This window comes from Peromyscus californicus, unplaced genomic scaffold, assembly GCF_007827085.1.
Source record: "Peromyscus californicus insignis strain IS unplaced genomic scaffold, ASM782708v3 Scaffold_9__1_contigs__length_137607984, whole genome shotgun sequence".
In the NCBI taxonomy this organism is placed as follows: Eukaryota; Metazoa; Chordata; class Mammalia; order Rodentia; family Cricetidae; genus Peromyscus; species Peromyscus californicus.
In genome coordinates this window covers 129,820,465-129,844,441 of record NW_026294617.1, presented here as the reverse complement: position 1 = coordinate 129,844,441, position 23,977 = coordinate 129,820,465, and the positions used below count along the sequence as shown (strand labels likewise).

The 23,977-nt window shown below is 38.7% G+C and overlaps 1 protein-coding gene across 7 annotated transcripts in view; it reads left to right on the top strand.

Annotated features, from left to right (window-relative positions):
* Positions 1-23,972, top strand: part of Nexn (nexilin F-actin binding protein) — a 33,529-nt gene extending 9,557 nt beyond the window's left edge. For 5 of the 7 annotated variants that reach the window (XM_052730928.1, XM_052730925.1, XM_052730923.1 and 2 more), the window contains exons 2-14: positions 2,801-2,873; positions 4,214-4,405; positions 5,891-5,969; positions 6,055-6,203; positions 9,635-9,676; positions 10,951-11,139; positions 11,216-11,386; positions 13,494-13,682; positions 15,973-16,170; positions 17,317-17,538; positions 21,883-22,068; positions 22,303-22,660; positions 22,746-23,972. In XM_052730928.1, coding sequence (XP_052586888.1) covers positions 2,847-2,873; positions 4,214-4,405; positions 5,891-5,969; positions 6,055-6,203; positions 9,635-9,676; positions 10,951-11,139; positions 11,216-11,386; positions 13,494-13,682; positions 15,973-16,170; positions 17,317-17,538; positions 21,883-22,068; positions 22,303-22,660; positions 22,746-22,759 — 2,016 coding nt within the window. In that variant the 5' untranslated portion in view covers positions 2,801-2,846 and the 3' untranslated portion in view covers positions 22,760-23,972. The remainder of the gene's footprint in view (positions 1-2,800; positions 2,874-4,213; positions 4,406-5,890; positions 5,970-6,054; positions 6,204-9,634; positions 9,677-10,950; positions 11,140-11,215; positions 11,387-13,493; positions 13,683-15,972; positions 16,171-17,316; positions 17,539-21,882; positions 22,069-22,302; positions 22,661-22,745) is intronic. The other 2 variants (XM_052730924.1, XM_052730929.1) reach the window with 2 other exon arrangements.
* The last annotated feature ends 5 nt before the right edge of the window (positions 23,973-23,977 follow it).

The following is a 23,977-nucleotide window of genomic DNA, read 5'->3' as shown; positions in this document are numbered from 1 at the left end:
CCGTAGGGCACTATGCTGCCATTACCCTCAGGGAACGACCAGAGATAAGGAGCACAGAGAAAGGACTGCATGAGAACCTGGACACAGAATCTGACTCTAGAGACAGATCAGAAGAACCATTGCTAAGCATTACTGTGGAACTTCTAAACTCTATTACCAAGAATGTATACTTGCAATTGTTATACTGGACTTCCTATTAGTTAACCATTTTACAGAAGCTATATTAGAACAGGAGCCCTATAGCAGTGAGGTGACTATATTTTCATGGCATCTTGGCACCAACTGAAAAGGAATTGATAGTATGAGAATAGTGGCAGAGATTCTGGAGGAAAATAAACTGCGAAATGAGTACTATCAATTTATAGGATGTATATGAATAATTCTGATAAGCATGGTTATGTTGGATTAAGAAGCAGCTCCTCTGCAAAAGAAAGCAAGTTCCTCCTCATGACATTGGCTGTAATGTACAGAAGTGGAGAAGAAGATGGCAAATGAGTCAGATTGTCACAGCTACCTCACTATTGACATGTGACTGTTGTACCAAAGTTGTATGTGGTTAATGCGTGATGCTCGTAATTTGAGAAGAGGGCCCCAAAAGACTGCTTAAAAAATGCTGTACAGATAGTTTATAATGAGAATGGAAGCTGAGGGCTATAGAGACAGCTCAGCCAGCAAAGCATCTGCTGCACAAACCTGGAGGTCTGAGTTTGGATCCCTAGCTCTCACATAAAAAGATGAGTGCAGTATGCACAACACCCGCAGCCCTAGCAGGGAGCTGGTGGGTCCTTGGAGTTCACTGGCTGGCCAGAATTCAATAACAGACAGTTCAATAAGAGACTGTCTCTACCTCTAAACACAGATATGCATGCATGTGCATGCACAGGCACGTGCACACACAAGCACTTACACTTACATGTGCCCCCAACTCCTACCAATCCTTCAGACTTGTCAGTTTTTGCATGAGTGTTGTGAAGATTTCCACGATGGGATTTATTTTCATTGTAGTTGGAAGGTGCCTCCAGAAAGCACCTGATTCCCTGTAACCTGGGCAGGGAGCAAAGAATGTGCCAGGAACGGAAGGAAGAGCAATGCAGAACATAAATGCAGAATGCAGGTCACTAGGCGTCTAACTATACTCCCTTCTCGTCCTAGCAGAGCCGGGTTGGAGCCTCATGAAACTGTTCAGATAAAAAATAGACTGCTTACAAACCTGGTTCAAGGCATTTGTTAAGAACAGAGGATGGGGACAGTGTCTGTCTACTCAAGGTTCCATTCCTCAGCATCTCCTAGAGGAGGCCCAGCATAGGGTAGATGCTTAACAAGTACTAGTGTAATAAATGGAGCCCTAATTTCTATGCTATCATTGAATGGTGATTATCATGTTATGGGTATAGTGGCCATGCCTATAATCCCAGCATTCAGGAGGTAGACTAGAGGAGATTGAAAGTTCCAGGCCAGCCTTAGCTATGTAGTGAGACTTTGTCTCATACACAAAACAAACAAACAGAAAAACCCTCCTGCAAATCAGCAAAGACTACAGACATCTCAGTGAAGAAGATATGCCCATGGAAAGTGAGCATATGGGAAATGTATCATCTTATCAGAGAAATGCGAATTAAGATGAGATACCCTTCAGTATGAAAATAACTGGACACTGGCATCAAGGGGCAGAGGGAGAACCACCAGATTCTCCTACATTGCTCGTGAGAATGCAGCAACTTGCACCACTTTGAAAGTCAGTTTGCCATTTGACTATGATAGACACATTCTTACTATGCCATCCAGCAATCATGACTTGGTATTTATTCTGAGGGATTTTAAAAGTTTTGTCCATGTAAAAGCCTGCGCGTGGATGTTTAATATCAGTTTTATTTACAATTACCAAAACAGATATAGCCAAAATATTTTTCATTGGGTAAATGGACAATCATATAACAGGCCATTATTATTCAGTGGGATTAAAGGTGTATGCCACCAGCAGCTTGAAAGGGACAATTTTAGAAGCTATATTACAATCCAAGTGTGTTCATATTTTAAGAGTCAAACTACAGGAAATAAAAGGATGGGTTTAAAGGAAATGTGGCCAAGCAACCTCCATCTCTCTGGTGCTTATAGCCTCATCTACTGAGTAAATACGTAGTACACACTTTTCAAATGCTTTTGCAGGCTTATCAAGCTCCTCTGGGCTATACACTTTCTTGGACCTTCTAAAGGCCCTCTCTGTACCACAAATCTTAAAGGAGCTGAAGATTATTACAACTAATTACTTATTTGAACTTCTGAAGGGAAATTTATAATTTAAAAATTATATATTTCTATATAAGTATATACATTCTATGTTTATAAATTTATATTGATAAAATATGCAATATATCAAAGGGAAGGTTATTGAAATTCTTCTACAATATTAACTTGGTTTTTTTGTTTGTTTGAGACAAGGTCTCACTTTGTAGCCTTGGCTGACCTGGGGCTCTTTATGTAGACCCAGTTGGCCTTAACTCCAAGAGATCTGCCTGTCTCTGCCTCCCAAGTACTGGGATTAAAGGTGTTTATGCTGGGGCTGGAGAGATGCTCAGCTGGAGAGATGCTCAATGGTTAAGAGCACTTCCAGAGGATCTGGATTCAATTCTCAACACCCATATGGCAGCTCACAACTGTCTGTAACTCCAAGATCTGATACCCTCACACAGACACACATGCAGGCAAAACATTAAAGCACACAAAATAAAGATCGATAAATTAAAAAGAAAAAGGTGTGTGTGCTACCACACCCAGTAATGTTGTTATTGTTATTTTACAGGTACAAATATATACAAAGCTTCAGCCCCAAACCACATAGAGCAAACATGAATGACGTTTCACAAAAGGCAGAGGTAAGTAAATCTCAAAAGCTGTGTGTGTGTGTGTGTGTGTGTACATGTAGGAGGGGGAGGTAGGAAAAGACTTGGAAGGGAAGGGAGGAAGAGATGAACAATGTATAGTTGACTGGAGGATTGTGGGAAGGGTCATATTTAGGTGTTTGTAATTGGTAACATCAGGATGTACAATGAGAGAAAGGTCAGTTCACACACTGTTTTGGGTCAGTACTTTAGTCTGGATTCTGAGAAGCATGTATATCGAACTTCTGGAAGGCAGTGAAGCGATTGATAAGGGCTAGCATATTACATAGAATTTTAAATACATTGGTCTTAGAAATGATGCCTTAAATGTGGTTTTTCTGAGGCTGGGACCTTTGGAGGCGGTAGTTCACTCTGAAGAGGAGGACTCTCAGCATCTTCGAGCAGCTGCAGTAAAAATCCTCTTAACTTAACCCCTTTCCAGCTTCTTGGCTATAGTGACAGAGAATTGAGAGATCCCCGATGCTGACAATCAAAAGTGACAAGCTAAGAAACCTGAATGGGCCAGTGACACAAGTAGATAAGTGTGAACCAGATCTGTCACCGATCAGCAAGCCGCTTGTCCTTGTCGTTAGGAGAGTTTGGCATTCTGACACTCAGAAACTAACTTCTGAAAAAGATGAGGAGAATCTACATTCCTAGTTTTAGATGAGGAGAAGCCATTGTTCTAGTCTCAGATTTCCCTTTTAGGGTTTTCCTTTTAGAGCCTATTCTACTCAGTTGGTGTGGCCACCCTGCACACTTTAGTGAGGTTTTAGGAAGTTACACATGGGCAGCATCGCATGAAACATGACTCACCTCTTGCGGGGTTAAACTGGCCTTCAACTTTGACTATCTTATCTAATATAACAGCAATAATGCTATCTGTAATGTGGGCTTTACCTTGAAAGCCCAATCTTATATTTTGTTTCCGAATTCATATACTTTACTGAGACTGACCTTGTTAATTTGTGAGGGAGTGATGTGAATCCTCAATCTGAACCTTTAACAATAGGGTGGGAAAATAAAATACAAGTAGTTTTTAGAGTTGAGTATTTAATTTTTATATTTTACTGGCCATCAGCCTCAATAGAATGCTACCTCTAACTGGGTTTTGTTTCCAAAGAAGTTTTGATGTAACAAAACTTCTGTTCTTATGTTTACTGTAACTTCAAATTAACTGAAGTTTTAGAGAACATCTAAATCAGGCTGTGGTGATCCAAATAAAGGTTTGAACTTTTTTGTTTGTTTTGATAATTATTTTAATGTGTCTTACTCTTATCTCTGCCTAATTTCTTCTTTTTAAACTTCCTTCTCTTTATTTTCATCTACCGAAGATTCTGCTTTCTTCATCTAAACCTGTCCCCAAATCCTATGTGCCAAAGCTGGGCAAGGGTGATGTAAAGGATAAGTTTGAAGCCATGCAGAAGGCCAGGGAAGAGAGAAATCAGAGGCGGTCTAGAGACGAAAAGCAAAGAAGAAAAGAACAATATATTAGAGAGAGAGAATGGAACAGGAGAAAACAGGAGGTCATTTTATTTTATTTTGTTTTTGTGAAACATTAATTTTCTTCATTTTAATGCATTATCGACACTAACATTTCATATAAACTATAATAAAAATGCTTGTCTACATTTTAACCTAATTTAAACTGTGTGTGCATCAGCCCCTTCTCTGCAGTCTCCCCACTGTGTGCATCAGCCCCTTCTCTGCAGTCTCCCCACTGTGTGCATCAGCCCCTTCTCTCTCTGCAGTCTCCCCACTGTGTGCATCAGCCCCTTCTCTCTCTGCAGTCTCCCCACTGTGTGCATCAGCCCCTTCTCTGCAGTCTCCCCACTGTGTGCATCAGCTCCTTCTCTCTCTGCAGTCTCCCCACTGTGTGCATCAGCCCCCTCTCTGCAGTCTCCCCACTGTGTGCATCAGCCCCTTCTCTCTCTGTAGTCTCCCCACTGTGTGCATCAGCCCCCTCTCTGCAGTCTCCCCACTGTGTGCATCAGCCCCCTCTCTGCAGTCTCCCCACTGTGTGCATCAGCCCCTTCCCTCTCTGCAGTCTCCCCACTGTGTGCATCAGCTCCTTCTCTCTCTGCAGTCTCCCCACTGTGTGCATCAGCCCCTTCTCTCTCTGCAGTCTCCCCACTGTGTGCATCAGCCCCTTCTCTCTCTGCAGTCTCCCCACTGTGTGCATCAGCCCCTTCTCTCTCTGCAGTCTCCCCACTGTGTGCATCAGCCCCTTCTCTCTCTGCAGTCTCCCCACTGTGTGCATCAGCCCCTTCTCTCTCTGCAGTCTCCCCACTGTGTGCATCAGCCCCTTCTCTGCAGTCTCCCCACTGTGTGCATCAGCCCCTTCTCTGCAGTCTCCCCACTGTGTGCATCAGCCCCTTCTCTCTCTGCAGTCTCCCCACTGTGTGCATCAGCCCCTTCTCTCTCTGCAGTCTCCCCACTGTGTGCATCAGCCCCTTCTCTCTCTGCAGTCTCCCCACTGTGTGCATCAGCCCCCTTCTCTGCAGTCTCCCCACTGTGTGCATCAGCCCCTTCTCTCTCTGCAGTCTCCCCATTGCTTTCATTGCCTGCAGTCAACCATGGTCTAAAATAGTAAATTGAAGTTTCCAGAAGAAAGCAAGAGCTTTAAATAAATTTCATTACAATACATTTTCATAATTATTCTTTTATAATTACTTGTTCTTATTTTCTTACTGTACCTAATGTATAAGTTAAAGTTTACCTAAACTATAAGACCTATGAAAAATTATTTTTCTTATTTGAATATATTATGATTTAATACAAGAAAAAACAGCATGCACAGGGCTCAGACTTATCTGTGTTTCAGGATTCCATTAGATATCCTAGTGGGTTCTCCTGCAGCTGGGCGGCTACTCTAATATAATCTAGTCTGATGTTGGGACATGTCTTCATATTAATTTATTATTTGACTATTACGCTTATTTATTAAAATATTATTTATTATTATTATAAATTTATTTATTTATTAAAAATAAATTTATTTAACCACCTAGATTAAAGAAATGCTTGCTTCTGATGATGAGGAAGAGATTTCTGCTAAAATAGAAAAGGCTTATGTCCCAAAGCTAACAGGTAAGAACCTTGAGGGATAAACGTAAAAGGGAGTGCAAGAGAAAGAAACATAGCAAAATAGACAATATGTTTTGTGTATTCTTAGGGACAGTTAAAGGTAAATTTGATGAAATGGAGAAACACAGACAGGAAGAACAAAGGAAGAGAACGGAAGAGGAAAGAAAACGCAGACTTGAGCAGGATCTGTTGGAAAAGAGGAAAATACAGCGTGAATTAGCAAAAAGAGCCGAGCAGGTAGATGCTAAATGCTACATTGGTGTTTGTTTTTGGACCTAACAGAACAAATCAGAACTAATTGGGATGTTGCCTAATTAAGATATTTAACACAATATAAGCTTATTAATAGTGGCTAGCCTAAAAACATTATAAGGGAAAATATTCAGTATCAGATGCCCAGTAGTATAGGCAGAATTTGCCTACCTTAGGAGGATGATGATATGGCTTTTGTTATAAATGATCTTACCAATTGTTTCTACATTCCTTAAACTGACTATATTCCTAACTTTTCTTGGTATCTTTGAGAATTTTACAATGATATAAGACATTTTCACACATAAACTATTCATAATCACAAAGCACAATTATGGCTTTTGAATGGCAATATTTATAATTGCTACCCTTTATAAAACAGATTTTGGTAAAAGATTATGTTTATTTTATGTGTAAGAGTTTCCCTTGCAAGTGTGTCTGTGCACCATGTGCATGCAGTGCCCACAGAGGCCAGAAGAGGGCACTGGATCCCTTGGACCTGAAGTTACAGACAGTTCTGAGCCATCATCATGTATGTGCTAGGAACCAAACCCAGGTTGTCTGCAAGACCAGAGGTGTCCTTAACCAGTGAGCTGCCTCCCCAGCCCCTTACAGCAATATTCTAAGTGCCTTAAATCAGGACGCTGTGCTTCTTTGAGTGTCCGCCACCTTTCTGGAGAAGAAAGTGCTAATGAAAAGAGAGCATACCCTATACTTACATGCCCAGGAAATCCAGTAACTTCAGCTTTGCAAATAACTTCTTCTGTGACATGAACAACTACTTACTTGGTAGTAAATGATGATATATGCCAGATTAAATGTTAAGAAGAATGAGAACTTTCCTATACTTTATGGTACCCTTATCTGAAGAAAGGATGCCGTGTACTTCAGTGTTGCCTCTTCTGGTCATTAAAGATGAGCTTTCATTTTGTACTGAAACTTTATAAAGAAATAGAATTATAAAATGAGAACTATTGAATTTTTAATTATTGCCATTCATAATTACTACAAATATATGTGTGTAGATATATGATTTAGGAATATAGTTATGTTAAAATTTTAAAGTAAATGAGTAAGACTAAAGTATATAAAACATGGCGTCTTGCACAATATACTGTGTATGTATGTAGAATTAGTCTTCTTTCATTCTTCTATACTTCCAAAGCACTGTATTTTCTGTGCTTACTGACCTATTTGAAACCCAAGAATGGAATGGCAGGCAGTGGTTTCTCAAAAAGACCTGTGAGTGAGCTTGACTAGAGTAAAGACTGGATGCTCAAAAGATAAACATGATCATGAAAAAAGTCCGTGTCTTTCCACCAAACACTTGCTGTGTGGAGGGAGCCACAGAACCCTGGCTAATGATGTGTTAGCCCTATAAATCGAGGATACAACAGCAATGCAATAATAGTAACTTCTTATAAATGTGTAACGTTTAATTTTAAAACATAAGTACATTTTCCACTCAAATTTAACATGACTTAATGCAGTGTAGTGTAATGTTTGTTTACAGTTTACTTGTACAAATCACTATGCAAGAGGGTTCCTGAGACAGGAATGGTTAAAGTGATCACCAAGATATTACCACTTTAAGATTGTAGGGTCTTACAAAGAATTAAAAAGGAATATACCTTGTGTATTAAATACCAGAATAAAAAAAATGTGTGGGAAAATCCTGAGGGTGTATTATCTGGTTAACTGAAGATACCCTGATGGACAAAATTAAAGTCCATCCATTTAGGGACAGATATTGGTGGGAAATAGGATCTTGAAAAGAGGCAAGGAAAGAAATCTGGGGATGAAACAAATTTGCTTTCTATAAAGCAAAAAAGAAAAAAGTTTAGAACAGTTTTTTACTGTTAACTTGTGAAAGCCAACACTAACTGAATTCCGAACATCTGTTCCCCTGGACTGTACTAGTAGCATAGCCCCCTGAAAGAAATTCATCATTGTCCATGTTGGTTGAAAAAATACATGATTCTATCTTTTGTTGCTTTGTAGTGGTTTAAAGTAAACAAAGATAAAACAATGACAACAGAAATCTAAGCAGACAAAATGTGAAAGCCCTGTAAGTGTTCTGTCCACTTTAGCTGAGACAAGAGGCCCTGGGAGAGGTCTAGGAATAGAAGCCTGGGTGAATGAATTGTTTCTCTTTCCTGCATTCTCAGGGTCTGCCTTCTCACATTTCATGGAACTTTTTATTGAGGAATTACTTTGATTATTCATTGGAAAACAACTTATTCTGTAATTATCTTATTAGAGAGCCATTAAATTTTATTTAGTATGATACATCATTGAAAAAATCTATTCCATTTATATGGCAAGTCAGTTTAATGAGTAATTCGTAATAAAACAAATTATTCTCAAAAATTAAATTTTGTAGTATAAAATTATTCTGATAAAACTATTTATTATTAAAATATAAGTTACTTTAAATTTTATTTTTATTTGAGACATGGTATCACTATATGGCCCTGGCTGGCCTGGAACTTTATACATAGATGAGGCTGATCTCAAACTCATAGAGATCATCCTGGCTAAATGTTCACTCTAAGACAGTTCTTTTTTGCTTTGTTTGTTTTTCAAGCTGGGTTTGTCTGTGTGGTCCTGACTGTCCTGGAACTTACTCTGTAGACCCTGCCGGCCTTTGTGATCCTTCTTGTCTGTTGTTTGTGTCCTTTTCCTGAAATTTCAAGCACTGCATCCTTAAAATCACCCATTTTCTTTCTTTCAGCAGTTGGCTAAGATATCAGCCTGCCTACCAAGCTAACCTAATGATGTTTCTTCAGAGAAATGTGCTCTAACTTTAGATGATGGCCTTTTCCCAATTTGATGTGGCCAAAATATGTACCAGAACTATCCTCTCTTCCAATCTAGCTGATATTTCTACCACACTTTATTATTGTATCAGTTACATTTTTGCCAGACATTTTTTGATAAGAAATAGGGTCACAACCATTTGATTGCTTATGATAGATTTTTCCTTCTGCTATTGCAGGGGCAGAGGATGGAGGGGCATTTTTGTGTATCTCAGTTTAAATTGCTACTAAATTAAAAATTGTTCCTTGTAAGCTCACAGTCAAAAGTTGAAATTTGGGCTGGAGAGATGGCTCAGAGGTTAAGAGCACCGACTGTTCTTCCAGAGGTCCTGAGTTCAATTCCCGGCAACCACATGGTGGCTCACAACCATCTGTAAAAAGATCTGGTGCCCTCTTCTGGCCTGTAGACATATATGCAGGCAGAACAATGTGTCCATAATAAATAAATAAATCTTTAAAAAAAAAAAAAAAAAAAAAAAAAAAAAAAAGTTGAAATTTTACCAGAAGACATGGCTAAATTACTTTTCAGTTGTATGTTTAAAAGCACCAAGCAGGAAATTCAATGTAATGTAACGATATGAAATTCTCATTCAATAGATTGAGGACATAAACAATACGGGAACCGAATCTGCATCAGAGGTAACAGACGTTTCCTTTAATGAAACATTCACTGAAAATTACATGATTCACAAATTATCTTGTAATCCAAGGATATGCAGGGGCTTTTATTTCACTATTGATTATAAATCTCACAATAACAAAAGTCAAGAATGTTCTGTAAAGGCAAGAGCATACTTTGGCACTTTCAAACACTGTAATGTGTTTAAAGAAAGTATGCTTCTGCCTGCACAGTTGGGTCTTGAGGACAGGGCCCGTGAGGCTGTTTCCTGAACTAACATCTGAGGCTGTTGAAAGCTGAAACTTTTAAAAGGCAGTTTCCAGTTCATCATTTGTCTTCTTTCCTCAGAGTCCCTAAGAGCTCGAGTTCTGGTTTTCACATACCAGTGGAGAGGGCAGTGTGTATCACATGAAGGAATGTCCAATAACCACAAAAACACAGACCAACTAAGTAGCAAGGTTAAAATCCCACCAACCAATTTGATGGTGTGCCTAAAATTATACTACAAAATTTGGGAAAAAATTTACTTTAGGAGCATGTGTTACAGTTTATAATTTTTATTTTTGAAAAGTTTGAGGTAATGATAAATTTGTAGTAAAAACAATTAAAATCAATTTTAAGATAATGCATTTTAGCTAGGTGTAGTGGTGCATAGCTCATTCCAGCACTCAGGAGGCAGAGGCAAGTGGATCTCTGAGTTAGAGGCCAGCCTGGTCTACAGAGTGAGTCCCAGGGCAGTCAGGGCTACACAGAGAAACCTGTCTCCAAACAAATAAACAAACAGATTTTGTTTTAAACTTTAATAGGATGAAGCCTTTACAGCTTTATCTATACTATTTTAGTACATCACTTGGGTGAATATTCAATGGCTTTTCTCATTGAATACTCCTTTATTAAGTACTGAGACACTTGGATAGAGAAGCAGATTGTGGAGAAATCTCGGCTATATGTTTAAGCCCAAACTATCCACCATCAAATTGGTTTGAAGTATGCTCACATGCACATTACCTTTTGTGCAATTAATGTATAGATTGTCTAAAATCAGGCAATGTTACTACAGTCTTCCAAAACACAGAATGTTTCTTGAAACTGCCATCAACGGATCTCAGTAAACTTCATTAATGCACAGTGAGTTCAGAGAAAGATGTATTTAAGAGTAACTAGTTTAAAAATAAGTTTTTTTTATCCTTCATAGCCTTGACAGCAATGTAAGTCACCAATTATGGAGGTGAAGTACCCTACCACCTACATTTTTATTAAGAAAATGGATGCTAATTGTTTATCTTATATATAGGAAGGTGATGACTCACTGCTTATAACAGTGGTGCCTGCAAAATCATACAAAAAATCTGGAAAAATAAAGAATCCTGAGGACCTGGAGAAAGAACAAGGGAATGAGAGGCTTAATTATGAAGAAGATAAAAGAAGATATGAAGAAGAGTGCCGATCTCTCAAGGAAGCAAAGTGTCTTTCATTAGTCATGGTAATTTTTTTATAAGAACAAATCCAAAATTTAGTTAATAGCAATTGTCCTTTGGGTAACAAGATTGTTTTCATAGGATGATGAAACTGAGGCCAAAAAAGAATCACATTTTCCTGGAAAATTGAAATTAACTTTTGAAGAACTGGAGCGACAAAGACAAGAAAATCGCAAGAAGCAAGCTGAAGAGGAAGCGAGAAGGCGCTTAGAGGAAGAGAGGCGTGCCTTTGAGGAAGCCAGGAGGCACATGGCAAGTGTCTATATGCACTAGCTGTGCCCTTCAGGGGGAAGCTTCGCATGAGGCTGACTGCAGCTCTCTCTACATGGGGAAAGCTCATTTCATTGTCTTATTTTTCCAAGTATATGGCTTGGATCCAGGGCCTAGTGCATGGTAAACAGGTGCTCTACCACTGACACTATTCAAATCCCAGGCATGGCTTTGAAACCATAGATATATTTATATACAATATATACACCTATAACTTATCTGTATTTTCTTTGAGCTTTAACTTTGGGGAATTTTGTCCAACATGCTTCAAATATTTATTTTAATACTGTATACTATATTAATATACAGATATTACTCAATGCATCTGGTTTCTCTTCATGTGTAAGTTAAGCAGTATATTTAAGGGTATGGTTGTAGGACATTTTCAAGTCAAATGAGTCAAATTATGAATTTCATTTGAGGAGCACAGGTCTATAATTCCAGCTGCTTGGGAGGGTGAGGAAGAGCACACATTCAAGACTAGCCTGGACCACAGAGTCAGTCAGAGTTAAAGGTCAACGTGGGTAACTTAGTGAATATACTCAGTGATAGTGCACTTGTCTAGCATGCACAGGCCAGAGATTTAATCCCCACTAATTCTCTACGATAAAAAGAAAAGGGGGCTGGAGAGATGGCTCAGCGGTTAGGAGCACTGGCTGTTCTTCCAGAGGTCCTGAGTTCAATTCCCAGCAACCACATGGTGGCTCACAACCATCTATAATGAGATCTGGTGCCCTCTTCTGGCCTGCAGGGATGTGTGCAGACAGAACACTGTATACATAATAAGAAAGAAAGAAAGAAAGAAAGAAAGAAAAGAAAGAAAGAAAGAAAGAAAAGGAAGCGTGGATTCCAGTCTTATTTTGAGAATTTGAAAATGAATAGCTATCATTTCAAAGTTACCACGACTTTCTTTATCAGCTTTCATTAATAAAATTATGAGGATTATAGCTCACCATTTCTAGACATTTATTTAAAATGTTATTACTTTTGGCCAGGTGTGGTGGTATATGCATTTAATCCTAGCATTTGAGAGGCAGGGGCAGACAGGTCTCTGTGAGTTCCAGGCCAGCCTGGTCTGTAAAGTAAGACTGTCTCAAAATCAAATAAATAGGGGTTGGGGATTTAGATCAGTGGTAGAGCGCTTGCTTAGCAAGCTCAAGGCCCTGGATTTGGTCCTCACCTCTGGAAAAAAAAATCAAATAAAATGTTACTCATTTTTAGACAATACCTGCACATTTTAATATAACTGGTAATCAGCTAAATGAAATAGTTAATAAATAATAGGTTTCAGTTAATATTTAGATGAGCAAATAATTGTGAAATGAATTTTATATAAAATAATACTAGATGGCAGTCTTTTATCTTGATTAGTAAGGAAAATCACCATAGTTCAAAGTGAGGAAATTTTATTTTTCTTTCTTTTGAAATGTTTTTGAGTCAGGGTTTTGCTGTAGCTCTTGCTGCCCTGGAACTCACTATGTAAACCTGGCTGGCCTTGAACTCACAGAGATCCACCTGCCTCTGTGAAAGCTGGGATTAAAGTGTCTCAGCCTCTCTGGACACTCCTCTCTCTCTCTCTCTCTCTCTCTCTCTCTGTCTCTCTATGTACCTGAGCTCTAAATACAAACCATTTATTTATGACAATTAAGTCAGGTAAGCCCTTTCAAATGTGTTATGCAGCCTCTTTTATTCAAAAGCGTGAGAAATTTTATTTAATTGAATACATTTTTATTTGTAACTTCTCCACATTTTATTATTTTATCATATAGGACATTGAAAAGGAAGAGGATTTGGCTAGGCATGGTAGCTTTTAATCCCAGCACTTGGGAGGAAGAGGCAGGTAGATCTCTCTGACTTCAAGGTCAACCAGGTTTACATAGTGAGTTCCAGGACAGCCAGGACTATTTAGACAGACCCTGTCTCAAAAATTCAAAAATAAAGATACAAAATAAAAAGGAAGAGGCTTTGGATTAAGTATTCTGGGAGCATAGAAATACTCTGTCAAGTTGCTAACCACATGCCTTTCACTGGCAGTCCATTTCTGTTCCAATGAATCTCAACTTTTAGTAATGCATAGTTTCTTTATTAGGTAAATGAGGAGGATGAAAACCAAGATACAGAACAAGTTTTTAAAGAATATCGCCCTGGAAAACTCAAACTGAGTTTTGAAGAAATAGAAAGGCAAAGGAGAGAGGATGAAAAAAGGAGAGCAGAGGAGGAGGCCCGAAGGAGAATCGAGGAAGAGAAGGCAGCATTTGCTGAAGCAAGGAGAAGCATGGTAAGAAGATGCTAACTCAACAGGATTTGGGGATTCAGCATGTGTGCACATCGTGTGTACACTTGTGCAAGCTATGAAAAGGCAGACAACCACCTTGGGTGTCATCCTCAGGAATGCTGTCCTCTTTTAAGACTGGAGTGGCTAGCAGTCTGAGGAATCCTGTCTCTGCCTTCTCAGTGCTGGAATTAGAGGTGTGCACCTCATTTACATGTGTTCTAGGGATTGATCCTCAAGCTTGTAAGACGAGGACTTTACTGACTAAGCTATCAAGCCCAGCCTAGGGATTCAGCTTTTAGAGGGTGTAAATGAAATGATTAGACAGACTCTGAGGAAAACCCTATCATCTTGGAAATCTGTAGCAAGCGTTTGAATGCCAAATAGGTTTTAAACACCAGGCACCAGTCAGCATTTCCTTCAATTATGTTGAAAGGGTTCTGATTACCAATTCCATGCCTGGCATAAAGGGTTGGGAACTATCATCCCTCTCTGGAAAGATATATATTCTAGACTAGATCTGAGCGTCAAGAAAAGAAAAGGCAGGGAATTTCCCATGTAGTTCCCTCCTTCTTGTTCCTTCTTTCCTTCCATTCCCTTCTCTGCTGCCCCTCTTTTATTCTTGCCAGTTTTATCCCACTCCATTTATTTTAGATGACCAAAGCCATTTAATCCTAATTATCTAACTCTTTAAAATACCCATCATTCTCTCTTATACACTGATACTTAATTTGTCACAAAGGTAAGCTTCTCATGCCATGTTAATGTTTGTAAAATGGCTATCTGATCAACCAATTTGCCCGTTCACTCAAATTAGAAACTCAGGAGCCTGAAACATGTGCCTTCACCTTTCCTTCGTGCTCCAGTGGCTACAAACTCCCATTGATTCAACCCCTGACTCACTCTCCCACCTTCACTGCTGTAATCCGTATCACTGTCGCTATTCCTTGCCTGGGACCAAGTCCTAATTTGCTTGCTTCCTTGCCTATGAGCCCAGGAGAGGTCTTACTCCGTGTCCATGTCTGCAGGCAGGCCACAGTTCAGATCAGATATAGAAGTGTTTCTTTTCAGAAGACAGAAAAACAGAATGAAATTATTTTTCATGGTAAAATTTATCTGACATCCACAATTTACAAGCAAAGGTTTTAGTTGCAATTTGGGGATTGCTTGTATTCAGGACGTGATAGTATAATAAAACTGTTATTGGGGACCAGGAGGATGGAAGATGGCTCAGCTGGATAAAGATATTACTAAGCCTGATGACCTGAGTTCATGCTAGTTCATGCCTGATGAACAGTTGCATGCTAGGAAGAGAGAACTGACTCCTGAAAATATTTTTTTGACACCTGCATGCCCGCTCCCCCCCCGCCCCCGTTAGACAGACAGAGCACTAAGTATTTCCAAGCTTCATTTAATCCTGTGAGAACTGTAAAGTTGTCACAGGGTGGCTTAAAGAGATAAGTGGCTTGCCCAAGGTCACAATCAAATTAATTACCCATAGAAATTTACAAAATTATGAAAAAAAACTGTCTGTTAATTGTTCACATTTCTAATGAATTTCTTGTAGCATACAGAACAATAGGCTTCACCATGACAGTTTTCTACAGGTATGACATCATTTATAATCTTATTGGAAATATTCTGAAGCCTGGCTTCTGGCTTTGCTAGCTGGTATTCCTGTTGACTTTGGACAAGTTACTTTTCAGTCAGTTCCTCAGGTTCCTCACATGTAAAGCAAGGATATGTATTCTAAGCTATTTTCTATGGTTACAGGGTTAGCTAAATATATGTATCTATAAGTGGACCTGGCAGTTCTAAGAATATATTAACTATTATTTCTTTAAAACATCTTGGCAGCAAAACTTCTGCACAATAAAATTATGGCTTAAGGCTTTTTGTTTGTTTTTCTGGTAAAAGCTCATGATGATCCAGATGTAACCAACTCATTAAGACAAGACTATGACTTAACTAAAATGTCCTATTTCAGTGACCAGATTTGGAGATTCACTTCAATCCAATTAAAATGTTCTCAATGTCATTAAAAAACATCATTGTATAAATAGTTTTTTGTTCATTTGAATGGAGAATAGATGTAGATGGTCACCATCCTCTACACCAGATACCCTAGTCTTACATTTTTGATAATACTCCCTTGTTTATTGGTTTGAGTTATGAAATAGCTTATGATTTCTGAAGTTTTAGATCAACATGAAACACTTTTATTCAAGAAATCTGTTTCTACAAGAAATACTTTTTAGTATGCACAATTCTGAAAAAAAAAATTTATTTTAAATAGGTATTAGATGATGATTCTCCAGAGATATATAAAACAGTTTCTCAAGAATCTTTGATGCCTGGAAAACTGGAGATTAATTTTGAAGAATTATTAAAACAAAAAATGGAAGAAGAAAGACGACGAACAGAGGAGGAACGGAGGCATAAACTAGAAATGGAGAAACAGGGATTTGAGCAACTGAGACAAGAAATGGGAGAGGTGAGGTGGAAGAATATTCACTTAGAGATCTAATTGTTTCCCTTATATTGTTCTATTGTGACCTTTATGTATTATTAACCACATAAGGATATCTGACATACTCTTATGACACACACACACACACACACACACACACACACACACAAATATAGGTGTGTGTCTAACCTGGTAGAATGTAGCTAGGAATGTTGCCTGAAACAAAACTGAAAACTCACTTAAAATATTGAGATCTTTTTAGTTATTGATTTATTGTAACTAAATTGTCTGTTTCTCCTGTGTGAACCTTGTAGGTAACAGTGTCCTGATGCAATGTCAAAAAGATAGTAAAGCTGTTTTTCCAAAAGACTGAGATTCAATTCCCAGCACCCACGTCATTGGCCCATAATCATGGGTTAACTCCAGTTCTAGGGGATCTGATGCCCTATTCTGACCTACACAGGGCATGTATGTGGCACACACACATCATACAGACAAAGCATTTATACATGTAAAAAAATAAGATCTAAAAAATTTGTAATCAATATTCTATTTAATTGTGGGCTCAAAGCACAATAGTATTGATACTAGCAATTAAGTATGCCAAAGAAAAGTTTGTGTTTTGCTTTTTGAGACAGGGTTTATGTAGCCTTGGCTCTCCTGTAACTTGCTCTGTAGACCAGGCTGGCCTCGAACTCAGTAATCCACCTTGGGAGCCTATCTGGCTGCCAAAGAGTTGTACAGGGCTTCCTTTATGTGGAAGGTTGGAAGTTCTTAAGTAAGTTTTTTCTTATTTGAAACTTATTTTATGCATATGGGTGTTTTGACTGCATGTGTGTGTGGCACCACATGCAAGCAGTGCCAGCAGGCCAGAAGAGGATGTCAGATCTCCTGGAGCTGGAGCTAAAGGTTTATAAGTCTCCATGTGAGTATTAGGTACTGAACCCAGATCCTCTAGAAGACTAGCCAGTGCTCTTTACCACTAAGCTCTCTCTCCAAACCCAGAAATAAAACTCTTAAAACATAGTATGTATAAGATTCCATTTGACCTGTGGCTTCCAGGCATCTGTTTGGTTGTCTTGGAACATACTTCCCACACACACACAGCTGAGAGGGGAATCTATTGTAATTTGCTGATATTCAACATACAGAAATCTTAATCTTTTGAAGGAAGAAGAAGAAAATGAAAGTTTTGGATTGAGTAGAGAATACGAAGAATTAATCAAATTAAAGAGAAGTGGTTCTATTCAAGCTAAAAGTCTAAAAAGCAAGTTTGAAAAAATTGGACAGCTGTCTGAAAAAGAAATACAGAAAAAGATAGAAGAAGAACGAGCAAAGAGGAGAGCAATTGACCTTGAAATTAAAGAGCGAGAAGCAGAAAACTTCCACGAGGTAATTATTATTGTATTTGTTATAACCTTGACCTTGAGTAAGTCTTAGTATTTACAGTTCCTTATTGGTATATATGTAATAATCTGGAAACTAAATAGCAAAAGACCAGTTAGCTCAAATTGCACTTAAGAGTCCAAAAGGATGAGGAGGGAGGAATGGATAGGGTGAAAATGGGAGGGAAAAAAAAGGTGGAATGCTAGCAAATAAAATTTAGAAATAAGCAAAGCAAGGTGACAGTTAGTTAGGCAAGTTGTTTTGGGGATACACAAGGGTTTGACTAAAAACAACCTATTGTGTGGTATGCCATCCATCTATTGCTGTGTAATTCCATGGACATAGTATACTCAAAATTTATAGGGGTCTGAGGCATTTCAGCCTAATGGAAGTTATAGCACTGTCCTAGCCTCTTCTGATGCTACCTGGCCTCCTTTGGGGTTAATGCAGAAAATCCTTCCACAATGCCTTGTGATCCAAGCCATAGTTGATTCAACCTTAGCATTCTAGACCACTGATGCTTTGCTCCTTACCCCGTGTGTCCTGCCTTTCTACACCATTCCAGACTCCATGCTTTAACCAGGCAGGTGTTATCCTCAATACCTGCTTTTGTTTCTGAAATGCTTTCTGCAAGGAATGTTTTACCTATTATCCTGTGGAAATAATGTTCAGCCTTTAGGGTCAAAGGTTATCTTCTCGTTTGTAAAGTATTCTCGCATTAAGAAATGTTGCAGTAAGAAAATTCCAGAATGAAAGACAATGGAAGTTAACAAAGATTGTACTAATTTATTTGAGGGACTAGAAAACAGATCCCAAGAACTCTATAGTGGCATAACTCAACTAAGTAGGTTATGGAGTTGTCAAAGTACTTTATGGCTTGTTGAAAGCACTTCACCTTACAGGAACTGTAATCAGCAAAAATGACATTATAATAGAAATCTTAAATACTGCTACTAAAGAATTCTAGGATCATGATGGAGGAAGTGGAAAACCGTCATAAAGGCAGGACCAAGAGCTAGGTAACAGGTAAACCCTCAAGTCTTGATTCTCCTGCTTCCATCTCCTGAGCACTGGGATTACAGGCATGCACCATTATGCTTGGAAGTTTTCTTCTACATGGTTGTTGAGGACCTCACTATTGTGCCACCATCACCAGGGAACCAGCTGATGCTAGATTTATCAGGTCTGGTGAGGTATTAAATTGTGTTCATCAAGGTAAAGGGAGCGTGACACTGGTTCTGAGCTTAGTAAGATGCAAGCATGTGTATGTTGTGAAATTATGGGTAACTGTGGGAAGTAGCAAAATAGTCTAGTTATGATTGGAGAACACTAATATTTACTGGCCATGTTGTACAAAACAAAGTAAGTTAAGAGACCATGTCTTAAACAAAACCCCAGTCTACCAAGCAGTTGTTCTTTTGTTAGTCATTATAAAATCAGTAAATATAAAACCGGTATGTTTGATGCTTTACTTCTGGCTCTTAGATGTCAGATTAGGGTGTTCTCAATTGTTTCTACTGAAGGATGTGTAAGTCTATTCTATCCACCTTGGATTAAAGGTCATTAAGGGCCTTTAAGAACTTTAGGTAAAGTGTTAACTTCCAGTGATGGACTTCCCCTCCAATTCTCTCCTACCCCTACATCTTGTTCTGTTGAGAACTATCAATGTTCGTAGGGGAGTGGTGGTCCACTCCTTTCATCCAAAGGCAGATTTATGCTTTTAATGTTCGAGTTCCAGGCTGGCCAGTGAGAACTTTTCTTGGGGTGGGGGTTACTAATTGTCTTCAAAACTAGGATTCCAGACTTCTTTTCAAGGTTGAATTCACCCATTGTAACCTTTGATTAAAGAATCCAATGTCAAGGTGGGTGGTGGTGGTGCATGTCTTTAATCTCAGCACTAGGCAGGTGGATCTCTGAGTTCTAGGCCAACCTGTCTATAGAGGGAGTTCCAGAACAGCCAAGGTTACACAGAGAAACCCTGTGGGGATGGGGGAATCAAACGTCCACTCTTATAGCACTTTACATCACCTATTTGGCTAAGCAATTAAATGCCTTATAGTATTTTTGTCTTCTGTATCCCAAGATGGCATCAAAAGATACCACCTTCTCATCTCCTGTAGCTAGAGTGTTCCTGCCTGGCCCACAGTAAGGACCAATCTCTCTCACCTGCCAGTCTCACAGCCGCTCAGACCCGACCAAGTAAACACAGAGACTTATATTGCTTACAAACTGTATGGCCGTGGCAGGCTTCTTGCTAAGTGTTCTTACAGCTTAAATTAATCCATTTCTATTAATCTATACCTTGCCACGTGGCTCGTGGCTCACCGGCATCTTCACATGCTGTTTCTCATCGTGGCGGCTGGCAGTGTCTCTCTCTCAGCCTTACACTTCCCGGCTTTATTCTCCTCCTTGTCCCGCCTATACTTCCTGCCTAGCCACTGGCCAATCAGTGATTTATTTATTGACCAATCAGCAACACACTTGACATACAGACCATCCCACAGCACTCTCCACTTTCATGAAGCCTTAGGCCACCACATGCAGGCATAAAGAAAAGGATCACATTTGAGGACTCATGCATGCTAGACACTCATTCTGCCAATGGAGCTACACTCTCAGCCTCTTACTTGGTCTTCTAATGTCTTACTGTATCCCAAGAGAACAGTTGCTTTAACATCCTGGCTATCGGTGCCCTGTGACACTCATTCCATTTAAAACATGACTTTCTTAGAATGTTCCAGCCTACCTCCCCAAAGGTTTTAGGAAAGATAAACTGACGTCTTACTGTTTGACATTCTGTTAAGTCAAGAACAATTCTTCTGCCTAGTCAAACAGCATTTTCTAAATGCAGTTTTGAGGAAGCAATGGAAAGTAATGAACTTGCACAAAGTTTTGTGCTAAATCGTAGAAAGGAAATTATATATCTTATTAGGATTCAGTTAAAACAGTAGTTATTATACTGGCTTAACTATTTTCACATATTTGGCAAGATCTGTGATAATGAAAGCAAACCACTATCAAAGCACTAGATCTTATGCAGCTCAGGCTGGCCTTGACTGTTCTCACTTCTGTGGTGCTGTGGGCCCTGTGCATATTGGGTAGGTGTGTCACCAGCCCCAGGACACAATCACAGTTATCACTGGTAACTAGTCAACATCTGAGGGTAAATAAGCAGCACAAAAATAATGCACCTGTAGGCTATCAAGTTATCTCATGTTCTGGGATTTCCCTAAATACAACTAAAGTGTTACCTGGGAAACCAAGAAACTTCCAAACAGATGAAAGCATGTACATGCCCATGAGCCAAGATTTTCTTATAGAATTAATCAATCTATAGCTTGTTTCCCAATTTCCCTTTAGTTGGATATTTTACAACCACCACCCCCTCCCACAATTCCCCACAGTACTATGGTAACAACGGTGAATTTTTTTCAGAGACCAATGAAGGCTTTAATTTATGGCTGTGGAAGTAGCTCAGTTGGCAGTATGAGTGTAGTATTCAGGAAGCCCTGGCTTCAGTCCTTGGCATAACATAACCTGGAGGTCTCACATGCTGAAATGGCTTGGAGGTTAAATGAACCTACTGCTCTTTCATAGGACTGGGTATCTTTTCAGGGCACCCACAGAACAGCTCACTATCATCTCTAACTGTCCAGTTCCAGAGAATGACCCCTTTTCTGGCACCCACAGGCACTGCATACACATACAGTACTGCAGGCAAACAGTCCTACACACAAACTGTTTAAAAAGTTAACAAAACCAAAAAGGTAACCTTTGGAACCAGTCTGTTTGATACCATCTTATCAAACATTACACTACACCCACACCTTTTGATAGGTAGTCCTGCCCTTTTCTTTTCCTGGCTTCCAAAGTTCACCTATGAATAGATGACTCACCTTACTCACACTTCCCACATATGCCAGATGCTTCTCCATTTCCTTGACATATAAATTACATAAATTCACTTCTAAAATCCCCAAAAGCAACAGATTTTAGTATGTAGTAGGGTGAAGAAATACTTAAGAACTTGTATTTTTAAGTTGCCACTGTATATGATACTCTGTGAAGAGGTGTGTGTACATAAAAACACAAAATAACATTTTTACTATTAGCACTATTAAATGAAGTACTGAGTGAGCTGGGCACAACAGGCCAGGAGTCCAGTAAGATGCTGGCCTTTGAAGTGGAACTAAAGTATTATAAATTGTTTTACAACTACTAACCCACTTTCCCTAAATACCTAAACGGCTACAGTATCACACAAAGCAAATTAAACGTTAAATATTTTGTCCCTAAACATTAACGCATTAAGTTCTCAGCAAGCAACTTTTATTTTTTTTTGTTTTTAAGGAAGATGATGTTGATGTAAGGCCTGCAAAAAAAAGTGAATCTCCCTTTACTCATAAAGTGAACATGAAAGCCAGATTTGAACAAATGGCTAAGGCAAGAAAAGAAGAAGAACAACGGAGAATAGAAGAACAGAAGTTACTACGAATGCAGTTTGAACAGAAAGAAATTGATGCAGCACTACAGAAGGTATGCATCTACATTAACAGAGAGGGAGTTCTAAACCCATTTGCAAGTAATTAAGTTGTCTTCATTGCTTTCAAGCCATTGGAATGGTTTAGAAAGTAGTATAATCAATGAAACCCAGGGCACCATGCATGCTAGCTAAATGCTCTAGCAATGAGCACTATCCTGTTTTTTTTTTATCGTCAAACTTCTATTACTAAAAATAATGACTTGATAAATGCACTTATTTTAATATAGAAAAGAGAAGATGAGGAAGAAGAAGAAGGTAGCATCATTAATGGCTCCACTACTGAAGATGAAGAGCAAACGAGATCAGGAGCTCCATGGTTCAAAAAGCCTCTAAGAAATACCTCAGTTGTAGACAGTGAGCCAGTTAGATTCACTGTTAAAGTAACAGGAGAACCCAAACCAGAAATCACATGGTGGTTTGAAGGAGAAATGCTGCAGGACGGAGAAGACTATCAGTACATTGAAAGAGGCGAAACTTACTGCCTCTATTTACCAGAAACTTTCCCGGAAGATGGAGGAGAATATATGTGTAAAGCAGTCAACAATAAAGGCTCTGCAGCAAGTACCTGCATTCTTACCATTGAAAGTAAGAATTAATTGGCTTTTGACCCTTTCTTTCGTTAAGGAAATAAATAGCAAAGGAAAATATCATTCTTCTTCTTTTTTTTTAGTGGATGACTACTAGGCTTCCTTCTCTTCTTGGAACTTACTCTCTCAACTCTCTTGCTACATCTCTGTGGAGGGGCCATGAGGAGACCAGAGGTGCCACTCTGTTGACTTAATACCCTTCCCCAAATCTTCAAAATAGGAGCTCATCCAAAGACTGCCTTTTCTAATGCACACCAGGTTACCATGTTGTGCCCGGTCAAAATGTAGTTGACAGGGAAGGGAAATGTACTTATTCTGTGAGAACCTAAAACAAAAGCTTTGTATTTTCCTATTTATAGCAATTTTGCTTGAAGTATACATTGTATGCATAAAAGAATTTAAGAGTTTTTACATCTAAAATTAGCCAGAGAGGACAAGGAAGTTGGAACTGATCAGTCTTCCTCTGTAGTGTGTAATTGTTGTGGATTCCAAGTCTTATGAAGCAGATATACTTACAAAAGGAGTATCATTCTTTTCATGAGAAAGGTGGAGCATTGAAAAGAAAAAAACCCAAGTGGGATATTTTTTAGAAACTAAATTAAATTTAATAGAAACCAAAGCTTACAGTGTTCCAAGATGACAGCTATTTAACATATGCGTTTCAAATGTGTAATGACCACACTTAAGTTTATGCTGTGACCCGCCTGAACAAATTATACTTTAATGAGAAAATATTAGTATTCCATGCAGGAACAAATGTTTTTAACATCACTGAAGGTTTCAAGACCTAGGAGGATTAGATTCAGAAAAAAAGTGATTCATTTTAAAATTCTTGCTTTAAAAATAAGTCTGTAAATGTCTGGAGTGACAGTGCATGCCTTTAATCCCAAAACTTGGGAGACAAAGGCAGGTGGATCTCTGAGTTCAAGGTCAGCCTGATCTACATAGTGAGTTCCAGGACAGCCAGGACTACATAGTGAAACTGTCTCAAAACAAAGTCTGTAAATAATTATAACTATAAATGTTCTATTATTTGGTTGTTTTATATTTATATTCAATTTCCTGGAAAACGATTTTATTTTACATTGTGAAACCATAATAAAGTTACCTGTGCATTAAAAGGTCTTTTTCCTTCTTTGAAAAGCTGTAAAAGAATTATCTGCTCTTTTAAGTTTAAAGAACTTATCATTACTTAATTCTTTTTAATTAAAGGCAAGCCAACCACCAGTACTTTTCTCACAACAAATCTTTAATGACAGGAATAAAGGAGAAAATTTTTAACTCAGCAATCACATCAAAGACACAAAAAGGGCCG